This window comes from Notolepis coatsorum (assembly GCF_963971535.1).
Source record: "Notolepis coatsorum genome assembly, contig: SCAFFOLD_337, whole genome shotgun sequence".
NCBI lineage: Eukaryota > Metazoa > Chordata > Actinopteri > Aulopiformes > Paralepididae > Notolepis > Notolepis coatsorum.
Genome location: NW_028171235.1, coordinates 110,365 through 130,209, shown reverse-complemented (window position 1 = coordinate 130,209; position 19,845 = coordinate 110,365). Strand labels below are relative to the sequence as shown.

Below are 19,845 nucleotides of genomic sequence, written 5' to 3'. Positions count from 1 at the left end.
TCCGTGAGTGACAAAGCCTGAACAGGATATCACAGGTTCACCCTTCTCATTGGTTGAAAATGGCCTTCATGTTTGTACATCGCCATCTGTTGCTTTGGCATTGTACTACATGTATATTACATCAGTGTTAAACCACTGTGTGAGCGGCCCGGAGCGGATTGGAGCGGAGGAGAACTCTCGCTCCAGACGTCGCGCCGACCCATTTTAAAACCCACTCCTCGCTCACGTCAAAACCGCCCGCTCCGCTCCCCGTGCCGCTCACATGCACTGCCTCACAAACAGGTGCGTGGCCTGCTTTCACCAAGCAGCAAACATGTATCATAGATTCCTTTGTTGGACGCGGTACGATATGGAAAATGACCACTCTGTCCCGTTCTGAATCATTTCCCCTGACATTGTATTAATAATAATAATAATAATAATAATAATAATATATGACATGAACTCAAATTGGCTTTAAACTAAGTAGTGTGGTAGTGAGACAAACAACGGTTAACCTTCTGTAGTGTGGTAGTGAAAGGGTTAACCGTCTGTAGTGTGGTAGTGAAAGGGTTAACCTTATGTAGTGGTAGTGAAAGGTTAACCTTCTGTAGTGTGGTAGTGAAAGGGTTAACCTTCTGTAGTGTGGTAGTGAAAGGTTAACCTTCTGTAGTGTGGTAGTGAAAGGGTTAACCTTCTGTAGTGTGGTAGTGAAAGGTTACCCTTCTGTAGTGTGGTAGTGAAAGGTTAACCTTCTGTAGTGTGATAGTGAAAGGGTTAACCGTCTGTAGTGTGGTAGTGAAAGGTTAACCTTCTGTAGTGTGGTAGTGAAAGGTTAACCTTCTGTAGTGGTAGTGAAAGGTTAACCTTCTGTAGTGTGGTAGTGAAAGGGTTAACCTTCTGTAGTGTGGTAGTGAAAGGTTAACCTTATGTAGTGTGGTAGTGAAAGGTTAACCTTATGTAGTGTGGTAGTGAAAGGTTAACTGTCTGTAGTGTGGTAGTGAAAGGTTAACCTGCTGTAGTGTGGTAGTGAAAGGGTTAACATTCTGTAGTGTGGTAGTGAAAGGTTAACCTTATGTAGTGTGGTAGTGAAAGGTTAACCTTCTGTAGTGTGGTAGTGAAAGGTTAACCTTCTGTAGTGTGGTAGTGAAAGGGTTAACCTTCTGTAGTGTGGTAGTGAAAGGTTAACCTTCTGTAGTGTGGTAGTGAAAGGTTAACCGTCTGTAGTGTGGTAGTGAAAGGTTAACCTTCTGTAGTGTGGTAGTGAAAGGTTAACCTTATGTAGTGGTAGTGAAAGGTTAACCTTCTGTAGTGTGGTAGTGAAAGGTTTACCGTCTGTAGTGTGGTAGTGAAAGGTTAACCGTCTGTAGTGTGGTAGTGAACGGTTAACCTTTTGTAGTGTGGTAGTGAAAGGGTTAACCTTCTGTAGTGTCGTAGTGAAAGGTTAACCTTATGTAGTGTGGTAGTGAAAGGTTAACCTTCTGTAGTGTGGTAGTGAAAGGTTAACCGTCTGTAGTGTGGTAGTGAAAGGTTAACCGTCTGTAGTGTGGTAGTGAAAGGTTAACCGTCTGTAGTGTGGTAGTGAAAGGTTAACCTTCTGTAGTGTGGTAGTGAAAGGTTAACCGTCTGTAGTGTGGTAGTGAAAGGGTTAACCTTCTGTAGTGTGGTAGTGAAAGGTTAACCTTCTGTAGTGTGGTAGTGAAAGGTTAACCTTCTGTAGTGTGGTAGTGAACGGTTAACCTTCTGTAGTGTGGTAGTGAAAGGTTAACCGTCTGTAGTGTGGTAGTGAACGGTTAACCTTCTGTAGTGTGGTAGTGAAAGGTTAACCGTCTGTAGTGTGGTAGTGAAAGGTTAACCTTCTGTAGTGTGGTAGTGAAAGGTTAACCTTCTGTAGTGTGGTAGTGAAAGGTTAACCTTCTGTAGTGTGGTAGTGAAAGGTTAACCGTCTGTAGTGTGGTAGTGAAAGGTTAACCTTCTGTAGTGTGGTAGTGAAAGGTTAACCGTCTGTAGTGTGGTAGTGAAAGGTTAACCTTCTGTAGTGTGGTAGTGAAAGGTTAACCTTCTGTAGTGTGGTAGTGAAAGGTTAACCGTCTGTAGTGTGGTAGTGAAAGGTTAACCTTCTGTAGTGTGGTAGTGAAAGGTTAACCTTCTGTAGTGTGGTAGTGAAAGGTTAACCGTCTGTAGTGTGGTAGTGAAAGGTTAACCGTCTGTAGTGTGGTAGTGAAAGGTTAACCGTCTGTAGTGTGGTAGTGAACGGTTAACCTTCTGTAGTGTGGTAGTGAAAGGTTAACCGTCTGTAGTGTGGTAGTGAAGGGTTAACCTTCTGTAGTGTGGTAGTGAAAGGTTAACCTTCTGTAGTGTGGTAGTGAAAGGTTAACCGGCTGTAGTGTGGTAGTGAAAGGTTAACCGTCTGTAGTGTGGTAGTGAAGGGTTAACCTTCTGTAGTGTGGTAGTGAAAGGTTAACCTTCTGTAGTGTGGTAGTGAAAGGTTAACCTTCTGTAGTGTGGTAGTGAACGGTTAACCTTCTGTAGTGTGGTAGTGAAAGGTTAACCTTCTGTAGTGTGGTAGTGAAAGGTTAACCTTCTGTAGTGTGGTAGTGAAAGGTTAACCTTCTGTAGTGTGGTAGTGAAAGGTTAACCTTCTGTAGTGTGGTAGTGAAAGGTTAACCTTCTGTAGTGTGGTAGTGAAAGGTTAACCGTCTGTAGTGTGGTAGTGAACGGTTAACCTTCTGTAGTGTGGTAGTGAAAGGTTAACCTTCTGTAGTGTGGTAGTAAAAGGTTAACCTTCTGTAGTGTGGTAGTGAAAGGTTAACCGTCTGTAGTGTGGTAGTGAAAGGTTAACCTTCTGTAGTGTGGTAGTGAAAGGTTAACCTTCTGTAGTGTGGTAGTGAACGGTTAACCTTCTGTAGTGGTACTGTAGTGAAAGTGTTAACCTTCTGTAGTGTGGTAGTGAAAGGTTAACCTTCTGTAGTGTGGTAGTGAACGGTTAACCTTCTGTAGTGGTAGTGAAAGGTTAACCTTCTGTAGTGTGGTAGTGAAAGGTTAACCTTCTGTAGTGGTAGTGAACGGTTAACCTTCTGTAGTGTGGTAGTGAACGGTTAACCTTCTGTAGTGTGGTAGTGAACGGTTAACCTTCTGTAGTGTGGTAGTGAACGGTTAACCTTCTGTAGTGGTACTGTAGTGAAAGGGCTAAGGCAGGGGTCTCAAACTCGCGGCCCGCGGGATGATATTTTGCGGCCCCCTACTTGACGTCAAAGTGTAGTGTTAATGCGGCCCGCACGCAACTGTTTGCTGAGTCGTTGCGCGAGAGTTGGACGTTTTATGGGGCTGCGGCACTGCAGATATACCCTACTCCAATGATCCGCACGGACATTAGACGGTGTTGCACTCGCTACCCAGTCTGTAGCAGTCGCAGAGACTCTGGCTAGTAGTGACGTTCGAATGTTGTGATTTTCGATGCAAAATAAATATTCAACATTCTCTTTTGAGACTCCGCCTCAGAGACTCTTATCCTTTGGCACTTGGAACTTGCTGTACTTTGCTTGCAGGTCTGCAGCCATTATTGCTGGATTATGAATAGCACCAACTTTAGCCACGGGACCGTTGTAAAGCTAAGCTAGCTGACCTAGCTCGTCTTCCCCGCAAGGTTTTCACATTGACATTTGATAACGTTAGTCAGCTAACGCTAGTCAGTAGCTACTTGACTTAAATACGATTCACCGTGGGTGCATTATTGTTGATAGACGGACAGAGTGTCAGGTCCTGGAGAAAGGACAGGCCATCATCTGATTTGATGTAACGTAGCTAACGCTAGCTTTTCAGCTAATGCTATAATAACACCAAGCAAAACACATCCCGTCCGAGCTCCCCGTCACACGCTCTGTCGGGGACAATGGCATATAAGAAAGTGTATCTGCTGTTAAAATGACAAACAGCATCACACTTTAAAACACGTTCATTTTATAATCCTCACTCCGCAGGAGATAAATGACGTCATGGGATCGGAGGCTAGAATTGACATGTATTGATTGATTGATTGATTGATTGATTGATTGATTGAAAACTATTAACAGATTGCAGAATGGGTACAATACAGTACAGCTCAATACACACAATTGTTAAGGGGATGCAGACCAGAGAAAGACTTTCGTCTTGTTTACATCAGGGTCCCCCATTTTCAATTCATCAGGACATATATGACATACAGATACCAAGTCCTCACTCAGTGGCAAGAAGCCATTCTCTCTCTGATGCATACATAATAAAATAATGTATGACTGAAGTAATGAAGTAACTTCAAGTAACTGAAGGCAAACAAAAGCAAATCCCCCTCAGATCGCACAGCAACCAGAATAAACAGCGTTGTGATAGAATAAAAAAAATGCACAGTGCATTTCCATAGCTGTGGATGAGTCCACTGACACCACTGAGAAGCCTATGTTCTGAAGAACCGTTCATGTTCTGAAGAACTGTTCATGTTCTGAATTGTTATTGCTAAAGATTGAGAAGATTGGATCAGTTGTACTTTTTTTTGGAATACTTGAAACCCTTTTTTTGTGGAATATCTGATGCGGCCCAGCCTCACCCAGACTCTACCTCCAGCGGCCCCCAGGTAAATTGAGTTTGAGACCCCTGGGCTAAGGGGTGGTGGAGAGACAAACAACAGACAAGCGGAACACAAAACACACAAAGTTGGGTGGTAAGAGTGAAAAGGTCTTGAGGCAGGATTGGATCTGAGGGACAGAGAGGGTTAGTAGGGTTGAGAGGAGGTCTGTGAAATATGGGGGGGCAGTTGGTGAAGGCCGGGATTTTGTAGTAGATCAGGAAGCCAGTGGAGGTCTTTCAGGACTGGGATGATGTGGTGTGAGGGTCAGGTTTCTGGAGGTCTTTCAGGACTGGGGTGATGTGGTGGAGGGTCAGGTTTCTGGAGGTCTTTCAGGACTGGGGTGATGTGGTGGAGGGTCAGGTTTCTGGAGGTCTTTCAGGACTGGGGTGATGTGGTGGAGGGTCAGGTTTCTGGAGGTCTTTCAGGACTGGGGTGATGTGGTGGAGGGTCAGGTTTCTGGAGGTCTTTCAGGACTGGGGTGATGTGGTGGAGGGTCAGGTTTCTGGAGGTCTTTCAGGACTGGGGTGATGTGGTGGAGGGTCAGGTTTCTGGAGGTCTTTCAGGACTGGGGTCATGTGGTGGAGGGTCAGGTTTCTGGAGGTCTTTCAGGACTGGGGTGATGTGGTGGAGGGTCAGGTTTCTGGAGGTCTTTCAGGACTGGGGTGATGTGGTGGAGGGTCAGGTTTCTGGAGGTCTTTCAGGACTGGGGTGATGTGGTGGAGGGTCAGGTTTCTGGAGGTCTTTCAGGACTGGGGTGATGTGGTGGAGGGTCAGGTTTCTGGAGGTCTTTCAGGACTGGGGTGATGTGGTGGAGGGTCAGGTTTCTGGAGGTCTTTCAGGACTGGGGTGATGTGGTGCGAGTTAGAAGTCAGATGGATGCGTTCTGGACCAGTTGGAGTCTAATGATGGAGCATAGGGCTGACCTTTGAACTTTCTTTTGGAATTCGAAGCTTCAGGGCCGAGATTCGATTTTAATTAGAAGCTTCGAGATAAAAAAAATTTATAAAAAAAGCCCATGTATTGTATTTCTTTTTATCCCCTTTTTCTCCCATTTCTATTTTTCTCCCATCCCAATTTTCATATCGTCCAATTCAACCCTCCCCTGTCTTTGAACGCTGTTTCTTGCCTCCCACAAGCCGGCTGCAATGTGGACTAAGTCATACATAGCACGAATCCCCTCCGATACTCGAGGTAACAGCAGTCGCATCTTTCCACCTGCGCGGCTCGATCTTTCAGCGTCGGGGGTCTGGGCTTTGGAGGGGCCCCGCCCCCGTCGCTTCCTGATTCTACTGGGCAGGCGCACCAACCGACCTGTAGGAGTCGCTGTCCACAACGCCCGATCCCCACCCTTCAGTTTCCCTCCCCCATATACTGCCAATGTGTATTAGTGTGGACGACCAGCTAAACTGAAAGCAATGTGGAGCGCTGGGCTCAAACAGGGAGGCATTCCTGTTCGAGCCGAGTCTCCAGTATCCGTGGCGAGCGCCTTGCCCACTGCGCCACGTAGCCGCCCCCCATGTATTGTATTTATTATTTTTATGTCATTTCGTCTACTTTCATTCTGATTTAATTACTGGACTGTCATTATTGTTATTATTATTTCTGTTATTATCCTGTGATTCATAAAAAACAATCCGTAAAAATGAACCGATTAAAAAAACAGCTGTTCACTCATAGTGAGGGGTGTCACTCATAGCGAGGGGGGCGTACGCGTGTGCGTCAGTGGCCAAGTGGCCAATCACGGGAACCCGGAAACACAACTGGATTGGTAAAAGCATACACGCGGCCGGGGTCAGTTTGTAACAGAAAAAGTGTGACGATCGCAGGGGTGCCTAAACGTAAACATTTATTGTTTTCCAGAAAGCCACACATAACCAAATATTAATAACCCTTTCCGGGATCTTCACAGAAACAAAAGTCAGGAAATAAATAATAACACTATTAATGAAATGAATAACACTATTAATGAAATAAATAACACTATTCATGAAATAAATATACAGTACCTACAGACCACCTAGCTCTAGCTCTGTACTATTTAAAAGCACAGTGCAGGACACACTCAAAGGTTATCGCACCTCAGAGATGGCAGTGGACATGTATGACAGGACACAGGCCACATGTAATGGCCTTGGGATTGAGGAACATACTACCAGCCAAATTATTTTTTTTAAATTATAGGATCAAATGAAAACTACTACTTACTAAAAATTAGGGATGCTCGATATTGGCTTTTTTTTACCGATACCGATATTGTCCAATATCGGCCGATAATATCGGACATCCCTACTAAAAATGGATGTTTAAAAGTACTAAAAACCAACAACAAATATCAAACACTAACAAACATTCAGCACAGACAATGGGGATGCTGCCATCGTAAAAAAAATAATCAAATAAAAGTATTCTTTCTTTTTTTAAGCTCCGGGGCTCAAGGGGGCGGGGCCCAAAGTGGCTGCCTGCACACTGTGCTACATTACTGCACACACCCTCCACCACCCCAACCTCCACCTCCACCTCCACCACCCCAACCTCCACCTCCACCACCCCAACCTCCACCTCCACCACCCCAACCTCCACCCCCACCTCCACCACCCCAACCTCCACCCCCACCTCCACCACCCCAACCTCCACCTCCACCACCCCAACCTCCACCCCCACCTCCACCACCCCAACCTCCACCTCCACCACCCCAACCTCCACCTCCACCACCCCAGCCTCCACCTCCACCACCCCAACCTCCACCTCCACCACCCCAACCCCCACCTCCACCACCCCAGCCTCCACCTCCACCACCCCAACCTCCACCTCCACCACCCCAACCTCCACCTCCACCACCCCAACCTCCACCTCCACCACCCCAACCTCCACCTCCACCACCCCAACCTCCACCTCCACCACCCCAACCTCCACCTCCACCACCCCAACCTCCACCTCCACCACCCCAACCTCCACCTCCACCACCCCAGCCTCCACCTCCACCACCCCAACCTCCACCTCCACCACCCCAGCCTCCACCTCCACCACCCCAGCCTCCACCTCCACCACCCCAACCTCCACCTCCACCACCCCAACCTCCACCTCCACCACCCCAACCTCCACCTCCACCACCCCAACCTCCACCTCCACCACCCCAACCTCCACCTCCACCACCCCAGCCTCCACCTCCACCACCCCAGCCTCCACCTCCACCACCCCAACCTCCACCTCCACCACCCCAACCTCCACCTCCACCACCCCAACCTCCACCTCCACCACCCCAACCTCCACCTCCACCACCCCAGCCTCTATTTTATCATCTAGATATGATAACTACACGTCATGCTTCACGTCTCACATCATCTAGATATGATAACTACACGTCATGCTTCATGTCTCACATCATCTAGATATGATAACTACACGTCATGCTTCACGTCTCACATCATCTAGATATGATAACTACACGTCATGCTTCATGTCTCACATCATCTAGATATGATAACTACACGTCATGCTTCATGTCTCCACATCATCTAGATATGATAACTACACGTCATGCTTCATGTCTCACATCATCTAGATATGATAACTACACGTCATGCTTCATGTCTCACATCATCTAGATATGATAACTACACGTCATGCTTCATGTCTCCACATCATCTAGATATGATAACTACACGTCATGCTTCATGTCTCACATCATCTAGATATGATAACTACACGTCATGCTTCATGTCTCACATCATCTAGATATGATAACTACACGTCATGCTTCACGTCTCACATCATCTAGATATGATAACTACATGTCATGCTTCATGTCTCACATCATCTAGATATGATAACTACACGTCATGCTTCATGTCTCACATCATCTAGATATGATAACTACATGTCATGCTTCATGTCTCCACATCATCTAGATATGATAACTACACGTCATGCTTCATGTCTCCACATCATCTAGATATGATAACTACACGTCATGCTTCATGTCTCACCTCATCTAGATATGATAACTACACGTCATGCTTCATGTCTCACATCATCTAGATATGATAACTACACGTCATGCTTCACGTCTCACATCATCTAGATATGATAACTACACGTCATGCTTCACGTCTCACATCATCTAGATATGATAACTACACGTCATGCTTCATGTCTCCACATCATCTAGATATGATAACTACACGTCATGCTTCATGTCTCACATCATCTAGATATGATAACTACACGTCATGCTTCATGTCTCACATCATCTAGATATGATAACTACACGTCATGCTTCATGTCTCACATCATCTAGATATGATAACTACACGTCATGCTTCATGTCTCACATCATCTAGATATGATAACTACACGTCATGCTTCATGTCTCACATCATCTAGATATGATAACTACACGTCATGCTTCATGTCTCACATCATCTAGATATGATAACTACACGTCATGCTTCATGTCTCACATCATCTAGATATGATAACTACACGTCATGCTTCATGTCTCCACATCATCTAGATATGATAACTACACGTCATGCTTCATGTCTCACATCATCTAGATATGATAACTACACGTCATGCTTCATGTCTCACATCATCTAGATATGATAACTACACGTCATGCTTCATGTCTCACATCATCTAGATATGATAACTACACGTCATGCTTCATGTCTCACATCATCTAGATATGATAACTACACGTCATGCTTCATGTCTCACATCATCTAGATATGATAACTACACGTCATGCTTCATGTCTCACATCATCTAGATATGATAACTACACGTCATGCTTCACGTCTCCACATCATCTAGATATGATAACTACACGTCATGCTTCATGTCTCACATCATCTAGATATGATAACTACATGTCATGCTTCACGTCTCCACATCATCTAGATATGATAACTACACGTCATGCTTCATGTCTCACATCATCTAGATATGATAACTACACGTCATGCTTCACGTCTCACATCATCTAGATATGATAACTACATGTCATGCTTCATGTCTCACATCATCTAGATATGATAACTACACGTCATGCTTCATGTCTCACATCATCTAGATATGATAACTACATGTCATGCTTCACGTCTCCACATCATCTAGATATGATAACTACACGTCATGCTTCATGTCTCACATCATCTAGATATGATAACTACACGTCATGCTTCATGTCTCACATCATCTAGATATGATAACTACATGTCATGCTTCATGTCTCACATCATCTAGATATGATAACTACACGTCATGCTTCATGTCTCACATCATCTAGATATGATAACTACATGTCATGCTTCACGTCTCCACATCATCTAGATATGATAACTACACGTCATGCTTCATGTCTCACATCATCTAGATATGATAACTACATGTCATGCTTCACGTCTCCACATCATCTAGATATGATAACTACACGTCATGCTTCATGTCTCACATCATCTAGATATGATAACTACACGTCATGCTTCACGTCTCACATCATCTAGATATGATAACTACATGTCATGCTTCATGTCTCACATCATCTAGATATGATAACTACACGTCATGCTTCATGTCTCACATCATCTAGATATGATAACTACACGTCATGCTTCATGTCTCACATCATCTAGATATGATAACTACACGTCATGCTTCATGTCTCCACATCATCTAGATATGATAACTACACGTCATGCTTCATGTCTCACATCATCTAGATATGATAACTACACGTCATGCTTCATGTCTCACATCATCTAGATATGATAACTACACGTCATGCTTCACGTCTCACATCATCTAGATATGATAACTACACGTCATGCTTCACGTCTCACATCATCTAGATATGATAACTACACGTCATGCTTCACGTCTCACATCATCTAGATATGATAACTACACGTCATGCTTCATGTCTCACATCATCTAGATATGATAACTACACGTCATGCTTCATGTCTCACATCATCTAGATATGATAACTACATGTCATGCTTCATGTCTCCACATCATCTAGATATGATAACTACACGTCATGCTGGCTTCATGTCTCCACATCATCTAGATATGATAACTACACGTCATGCTTCATGTCTCACATCATCTAGATATGATAACTACACGTCATGCTTCACGTCTCACATCATCTAGATATGATAACTACACGTCATGCTGGCTTCATGTCTCCACATCATCTAGATATGATAACTACACGTCATGCTTCATGTCTCACATCATCTAGATATGATAACTACACGTCATGCTTCATGTCTCACATCATCTAGATATGATAACTACACGTCATGCTTCATGTCTCACATCATCTAGATATGATAACTACACGTCATGCTTCATGTCTCCACATCATCTAGATATGATAACTACACGTCATGCTTCACGTCTCACATCATCTAGATATGATAACTACACGTCATGCTTCACGTCTCCACATCATCTAGATATGATAACTACACGTCATGCTTCACGTCTCCACATCATCTAGATATGATAACTACACGTCATGCTTCATGTCTCACATCATCTAGATATGATAACTACACGTCATGCTTCATGTCTCACCTCATCTAGATATGATAACTACACGTCATGCTTCATGTCTCACATCATCTAGATATGATAACTACACGTCATGCTTCACGTCTCCACATCATCTAGATATGATAACTACACGTCATGCTTCATGTCTCCACATCATCTAGATATGATAACTACACGTCATGCTTCACGTCTCACATCATCTAGATATGATAACTACACGTCATGCTTCATGTCTCACATCATCTAGATATGATAACTACACGTCATGCTTCATGTCTCACATCATCTAGATATGATAACTACACGTCATGCTTCACGTCTCACATCATCTAGATATGATAACTACACGTCATGCTTCATGTCTCACATCATCTAGATATGATAACTACACGTCATGCTTCATGTCTCACATCATCTAGATATGATAACTACACGTCATGCTTCATGTCTCACATCATCTAGATATGATAACTACACGTCATGCTTCATGTCTCACATCATCTAGATATGATAACTACATGTCATGCTTCACGTCTCCACATCATCTAGATATGATAACTACACGTCATGCTTCACGTCTCACATCATCTAGATATGATAACTACACGTCATGCTTCACGTCTCCACATCATCTAGATATGATAACTACACGTCATGCTTCACGTCTCACATCATCTAGATATGATAACTACACGTCATGCTTCATGTCTCACATCATCTAGATATGATAACTACACGTCATGCTTCATGTCTCACATCATCTAGATATGATAACTACACGTCATGCTTCATGTCTCACATCATCTAGATATGATAACTACACGTCATGCTTCATGTCTCCACATCATCTAGATATGATAACTACACGTCATGCTTCACGTCTCACATCATCTAGATATGATAACTACACGTCATGCTTCACGTCTCCACATCATCTAGATATGATAACTACACGTCATGCTTCACGTCTCACATCATCTAGATATGATAACTACACGTCATGCTTCATGTCTCACATCATCTAGATATGATAACTACACGTCATGCTTCATGTCTCACATCATCTAGATATGATAACTACACGTCATGCTTCATGTCTCACATCATCTAGATATGATAACTACACGTCATGCTTCACGTCTCACATCATCTAGATATGATAACTACACATCATGCTTCACGTCTCACATCATCTAGATATGATAACTACACGTCATGCTTCATGTCTCCACATCATCTAGATATGATAACTACATGTCATGCTTCACGTCTCACATCATCTAGATATGATAACTACACGTCATGCTTCATGTCTCACATCATCTAGATATGATAACTACACGTCATGCTTCATGTCTCACATCATCTAGATATGATAACTACACGTCATGCTTCATGTCTCCACATCATCTAGATATGATAACTACACGTCATGCTTCACGTCTCACATCATCTAGATATGATAACTACACGTCATGCTTCATGTCTCACATCATCTAGATATGATAACTACACGTCATGCTTCATGTCTCACATCATCTAGATATGATAACTACATGTCATGCTTCACGTCTCCACATCATCTAGATATGATAACTACACGTCATGCTTCACGTCTCACATCATCTAGATATGATAACTACACGTCATGCTTCATGTCTCACATCATCTAGATATGATAACTACACGTCATGCTTCATGTCTCACATCATCTAGATATGATAACTACACGTCATGCTTCACGTCTCACATCATCTAGATATGATAACTACACGTCATGCTTCATGTCTCACATCATCTAGATATGATAACTACACGTCATGCTTCATGTCTCCACATCATCTAGATATGATAACTACACGTCATGCTTCACGTCTCCACATCATCTAGATATGATAACTACACGTCATGCTTCACGTCTCCACATCATCTAGATATGATAACTACACGTCATGCTTCATGTCTCACATCATCTAGATATGATAACTACACGTCATGCTTCATGTCTCCACATCATCTAGATATGATAACTACACGTCATGCTTCACGTCTCACATCATCTAGATATGATAACTACACGTCATGCTTCATGTCTCACATCATCTAGATATGATAACTACACGTCATGCTGGCTTCACGTCTCACATCATCTAGATATGATAACTACACGTCATGCTTCATGTCTCACATCATCTAGATATGATAACTACACGTCATGCTTCACGTCTCACATCATCTAGATATGATAACTACACGTCATGCTTCACGTCTCACATCATCTAGATATGATAACTACATGTCATGCTTCATGTCTCACATCATCTAGATATGATAACTACACGTCATGCTTCATGTCTCACATCATCTAGATATGATAACTACATGTCATGCTTCACGTCTCCACATCATCTAGATATGATAACTACACGTCATGCTTCATGTCTCACATCATCTAGATATGATAACTACATGTCATGCTTCACGTCTCACATCATCTAGATATGATAACTACACGTCATGCTGGCTTCACGTCTCCACATCATCTAGATATGATAACTACATGTCATGCTTCATGTCTCACATCATCTAGATATGATAACTACACGTCATGCTTCACGTCTCACATCATCTAGATATGATAACTACACGTCATGCTTCACGTCTCACATCATCTAGATATGATAACTACACGTCATGCTTCACGTCTCACATCATCTAGATATGATAACTACACGTCATGCTTCACGTCTCCACATCATCTAGATATGATAACTACACGTCATGCTGGCTTCACGTCTCACCTGCACACCAGCCTTCCCCTCCACTCCTATCCACTCATGTAGAAGTCCATCCATTGCTAATCCCCAGCTAAGGCCTGCTAATGCTACTTTGCTCCTCTGCTCAGCCATGAGCACCCCCACCGCACACACACACACACACACACACACACACACACACACACACACATACACATGCCAGGCAGCGTGAACACTTTCGGCAACCAACATACTTCCGCATTTCTCTGATTGGCCAGCGATCGGCCAGCCCTCTACGCTCGTTTTCCCCCTACGCCGGTAACGCGCGCATGCGCATTTTCTTTTTGACTGCACTCACACGCCAAGCGAGGCTAATCGCGGAAATGTAATGTTATGTTCGAATCCGTAGAATACATATTTATCAAAACAACTAAGTACTCAAGCTCTACTGTCTTGAACTAGTATAAAGCATCAATGTGCAGAGGGGGTTTGAATCACTGTTTACACTCCCCGCTTACTGTACCATGTTCTACATATAGAACCTCATCTCATGCACCGGTTTGAATCAAAGCCCTATCGAAAATACTCAAGCTCTACTGTCTTTAACTATAAATGTTTACACTCCCCACTTACTGTAGAACATGGTACATGAGTATATAGTATATAGCGCGGCGTATATTGATGCAGGTAGGTATTATCTGATGCAGATTAATCTAGATTAAAATGGCTCAAAAAAATGTAAAATTAATCTGCCGAAGGCATTCAAAATATGTGTGTTCTACCCAAATAATGACCAAAAGTAAGTCCTTACTTTTTCTTTCCTCCTTATGTTTCTCAGGCCAGGTGGCCCATTACACCATGAGCCCATCTCCCGTTTCCAAAATGCATTACAGACTGTTTGAAAAAGCTGTTTTGCTATGATAATTGGTAATGAAATATCAAAATAATGTTCAATAAGATGTACTTGTGTTTAATAAGTTGTTTTATTCAGAAGTTAACACAAATAAATAATATTACCAGTACAGTACAGTATCTAGCACACTCTCAGGAGCAAAACAGAAAGAAGCATTTCAAACTTAAACTATGTGACATGGCTTGACTCAATCAGTCCAATCTCTATTTCTCCTTCTTCCACCAGTCACTCAGGCAGACCAGCTTGTTTTATGTAGCGGTGTCTACTTATAGTGCCTATAATATTTTTCCCGTTGGGTGCCAGACAGGGTCAAACCCTGCCAATGCAAATCAACTGCTCCAGTGGAGTTGCTCAGTGGCCAATGGTGTCAACTGTGGTTGTACTGGGCAGCTCCCAGGTGTGAATGGAACTGTGTGAATGTGAAGCAGGGCGTTCCTGAAAAAGAGCATATTTTTTTGTAGATTAACTGCGTCAATTATATTATCGCGCAATACTAGTATCGCGTTAACGCAGCACGTTAACGGCCCAGCTCTAATATTTATGTATCACCTTATATTTGAATAATTTCTTAAATGTACGTATCGAACTACACATTTTTACTTCTTTGGTATTCCATAGTTTTACCCCTTTAACACTTTCTCTGCCACGGTTATATCCATCAATGTAGCCTCACTGCCACCACTCTAAGCCTATGGAGATGTTTACCTTCTTTGCAGGGCTATAACTTTTTAAATTGTATTGCTAAATTGACATTACTATGGCCCATTCAACATCGATATCGTTCAGGATGTAGGAACGTTTTACTTTTTCATTCACACATTCATACAAAAATACCGTCTAGAATATAAATATGTTTTTATCGTTTTCTGCAGTAATTCCTAGAACGTGAGATATAGGCATAAATGCATATATACATTATCAAATGCCATTTGTTGCCGATACACGCTATATAAAAAATTTCAACTGTACATGGTCCTAAACGTTATGACTGATCATGCGCAGGTGAACATTTATAATTCCGTGATCGTCGTTAAATGATTTATGCAGGGCTGTACGTTCACTTTTTTTGCACATAGCACTGGTGCTACAGAGGTTGATAGTTTTGTAGCACAGGCCAAAATCTTGTAGCAAGTATAAAACGTGTTATATTTGTAACAGTCACAAATGTGCCTATTGTATTTGTGTTATTTAGTTGCAGTGCCATGTTTGGCTGTCATTTAGTATATCGCCATGTGTACTATAATACTCTCATATGCTATTTTCAATTAATATCATAAACAACATAAGGAATATTAGCATAATTTTGAGTGGACTGAAGGAATGAGTCAGCGTTAATAGTTTTAAATGCAAATAATTTATTGAAACATAGAAGTGGGGTCGGTTGGGACACACACACAATGGGGGACCCTGATGTAAACAAGACAAACGTCTTTCTCTGGTCTGCATCCCCTTAACAATTGTGTGTATTGAGCCGTACTGTACTGTACCCATTCTGCAATCTGTTAAATAAAGTTTTCATTCATTCATCACACACACTGTTTCAACTCACCACCCCCGCATCATATTGTAGTCTAGTCTGTCTTCAAACTTCCACTCCTCTCTATATTTGAATATCAACATTATCTGTCCATCCTCAGTAATCCTCAGTTTACTATAATATACTCCTGTCCTGAGTCCTGACTAGTGACTTCATCGTCTTTCCAAACGCACGCACGCACACACACACAGGGAAGGGGAGAGAGTGCCCCCCCATTTCCCTTTCCCCAGTCCACACTGTGTCTGCTGGCTCTGCGCCTCTGCCTCTGATCAGTATTAGCTTGTTAGCTTACGCTAACGTTGTAGTGATTGTAATGGTACATAAACATTAATTTCGGGCGATGTGCGCATAAAGGAATGGCGACGGTGCAAAGCATGTAGATGCATTTGACCCGTTGCGAGAAGAAAAAAAAAACCACAGACTTATTTCGGGACGTGTAGGCGCACTGCTGTGTTAACGCAGCAGTGCGCACCAACCGACCAACGCGCTGCTCTGCTTGCAGAAGCACGGATAGGGCGGATATGACTCGTCGAGTTGTCACGGAGTTTTTTCAAAATAAGAGTATCATATGCACCTGAACGTTGCTAGCTGTCGGAGCCTAGTTATTATAGCTGGAGCTGCGCTTGGGCAGAAATGAGACCCGCTACAGGATTTTCAAAATAAGAGTATCTATATGAACCGAATCCCTATCGCACCAGTGCTACTGAAGTAAATCCATTCATCGCACAGACCGCTGTTGCTGTAGCACGTGCGATATATATGTCGCACTGTACAGCCCTGGATTTATGTAGTATGGGTGATATATAGATCAGAGCAGTTTCCATCGATAATAATAAATAAAAACGCTGAAACTCACGGCATCCTCCTCTTACCGTTGGGCGATGATACTGGAGCAAACAGATCCCAGTTATGTGATGGGGATCGAGGCGATCCATTTCCGGTTTGTATAATAATAATAACAGCCCAAATCATGTTGATTATTGAGTTATGGCAGCGATCCATATCCACGTGTGTGGCTAGAGTCCTGGGATGATATGCGAGTGGCCGGACGGATTTAGGAGACGCACCGATATGCAACCGGCATATCCGGTTTGGAAATTCGCAGATCATCCACCAGGTGGCAGTATTGAAGAGTTGCAGAGTTGTGCTGAGTCCCACAGCATCAGACAAGGCTCCGTGAGTGAAATATGAATACCATGGCGAAAATATGAAATATGATCAGAATATCGTCGTACGCCGTGATCTGGCAGAATTCGCATGAACTTGAAACCCGTTGTATGACGTTATTGGCGGAGAAAGTGTTAACAGATATACATCATGCATACTAAAGATCACATTGGCGCAACACTGACTTCTACCTACACTGCACTGCACCCTTAACATCACGATGATTCACAAATGAGCTAAAAGGCAACATCTGTATGTAGGGACGATAACGAGCTGCATGCGTGTGAGAAAGCGCTTGGTTGACACTGGCGTGCTGTTCTCCTCCCACCCTGCAGCCATCCCTTCCTGTCCTGTACACACTGTCGAGCCAGGCCACCCATGAGGCGGTGCATCTCCTCTGCAGGATGCTCGTGTTTGATCCGGTGAGTTACTAGGGCCTGTTTTTTAATCTGCTCCTATGTTTTTTATTTTTATTTTTATGTTTTTGTTTTAAAGCTTTTTTTTTCTTGTTACTTTTTTTTCTTATCTTTTTATTTTATTCATTTGAATGTTGTCTCGTTTTAAACCTTTTATTTTATTTATTTTATTTTCCTTCTGCTGTGAAGCACCTTGAGAGCTCACTGAGTTTAAAGTGTGCTATATAAATTAAATCTATTATTTTACATTGTTGCTCATTTGTTTTGACACAAACGTGCCCTTATGGGTGTAACAGTCTTTTATCCAATGCGCTTTACAATTTTCTTCCTCACATTTGACCCATTCACTCACACATTCACACACCGACGGCGGAGGCGACCATGCAAGGTGTTAACCTGCTCATCGGGAGCAATTAGGGGTTAAGTGTCTTGCTCGAGGACACTTCAACACACTGCCCGGGAGGAGCGGGAATTGAACTGGGAACCTTCCAATTACCAGACGACCACTCTACCTCCTGATCCACTGTTGCCCCATGGCTGTCAAACTATTAAGATTTTCTAAATGCGTAGTTCTCTGTCTCTTCCAACATGGCTGCCTTAAGCATAGTAACCATTGTTTTGTACGTGGTATGGTGATGGAAGGGACAGCAGTTGGTATGTACTAGGGCTGTCCCCGACTAATGATTTGGATAGTCGACTTTGATTGGCCGAAATTAGCGGATAGTCGACTATTAGTCGACTATGAAAAGAACATATTTTGAGAAAAAAAAGTATAATTCCTTTTTTATTTATTTTTTTATTTTTGTATCATTCCATTTGGGCTGTGGGGGTGCTTAATGTCTTAAGGAGTCGACTGAAGGCTTCTTGTCCTCTGCAAAAGCATGCAATTGGTCCACTGATGGATACATCTTGATATTTGTCTAGTCTAGTGTGTTCATTAGATGGTGAAATCCTCTTTCAGTGCCTCTGTGCCTGTTTTCTTAGGCAGTTAGCCTCTGGTATGCTGCCATTAGTGTTAGCCACGCTTCTAGGCCTCTTTTTTTTTGGAAAGAATGATAAAAAAAAGTTTATAATATTTATTTGTATATATTTTTTTGCATTCGACTAAGAGGTTGGCAGTCGACTACGCCTCCTTTCGATCGATTAGTCGACTATTCGACTAATAGGGGTCAGCCCTAGTATCTACAAAACAGCCATTATTTGCTGTGTCGATATATATGAGCAATATATCAACAAAAACATAGTAATTTGGTGTCTTATTACTGGACCCACTAATCATTAACATAAGATAGCAGCTCGGCCTGCAGAAGGTACTTAGTGTCGCTTCCATCCATCACTGCAATGTGCAGACAACAGGGAATAACCCAAAACATGCTCACGGCATGGCAGAGGGGGTCCCTCCTCACCCTCCTGGTCAGCGTGGCAGAGGGGGTCCCTCCTCACTCTCCTGGTCAGCGTGGCAGAGGGGGTCCCTCCTCACTCTCCTGGTCAGCGTGGCAGAGGGGGTCCCTCCTCACTCTCCTGGTCAGCGTGGCAGAGGGGGTCCCTCCTCACTCTCCTGGTCAGCGTGGCAGAGGGGGTCCCTCCTCACTCTCCTGGTCAGCGTGGCAGAGGGGGTCCCTCCTCACCCTCCTGGTCAGCGTGGCAGAGGGGGTCCCTCCTCACTCTCCTGGTCAGCGTGGCAGAGGGGGTCCCTCCTCACTCTCCTGGTCAGCGTGGCAGAGGGGGTCCCTCCTCACTCTCCTGGTCAGCGTGGCAGAGGGGGTCCCTCCTCACCCTCCTGGTCAGCGTGGCAGAGGGGGTCCCTCCTCACCCTCCTGGTCAGCATGGCAGAGGGGGTCCCTCCTCACCCTCCTGGTCAGCGTGGCAGAGGGGGTCCCTCCTCACCCTCCTGGTCAGCGTGG

The 19,845-nt window shown here is 43.5% G+C and overlaps 1 protein-coding gene across 1 annotated transcript in view; it reads left to right on the top strand.

Moving 5' to 3' along the window:
- Positions 1–19,845, top strand: part of nlk2 (nemo-like kinase, type 2) — a gene marked incomplete at its 3' end in the record, with an annotated part of 78,133 nt that overhangs the window by 30,006 nt on the left and 28,282 nt on the right. Inside the window, exon 7 of the mRNA XM_084339211.1 lies at positions 17,861–17,947. Within this exon, the coding sequence (XP_084195337.1) occupies positions 17,861–17,947 (87 nt within the window). The remainder of the gene's footprint in view (positions 1–17,860; positions 17,948–19,845) is intronic.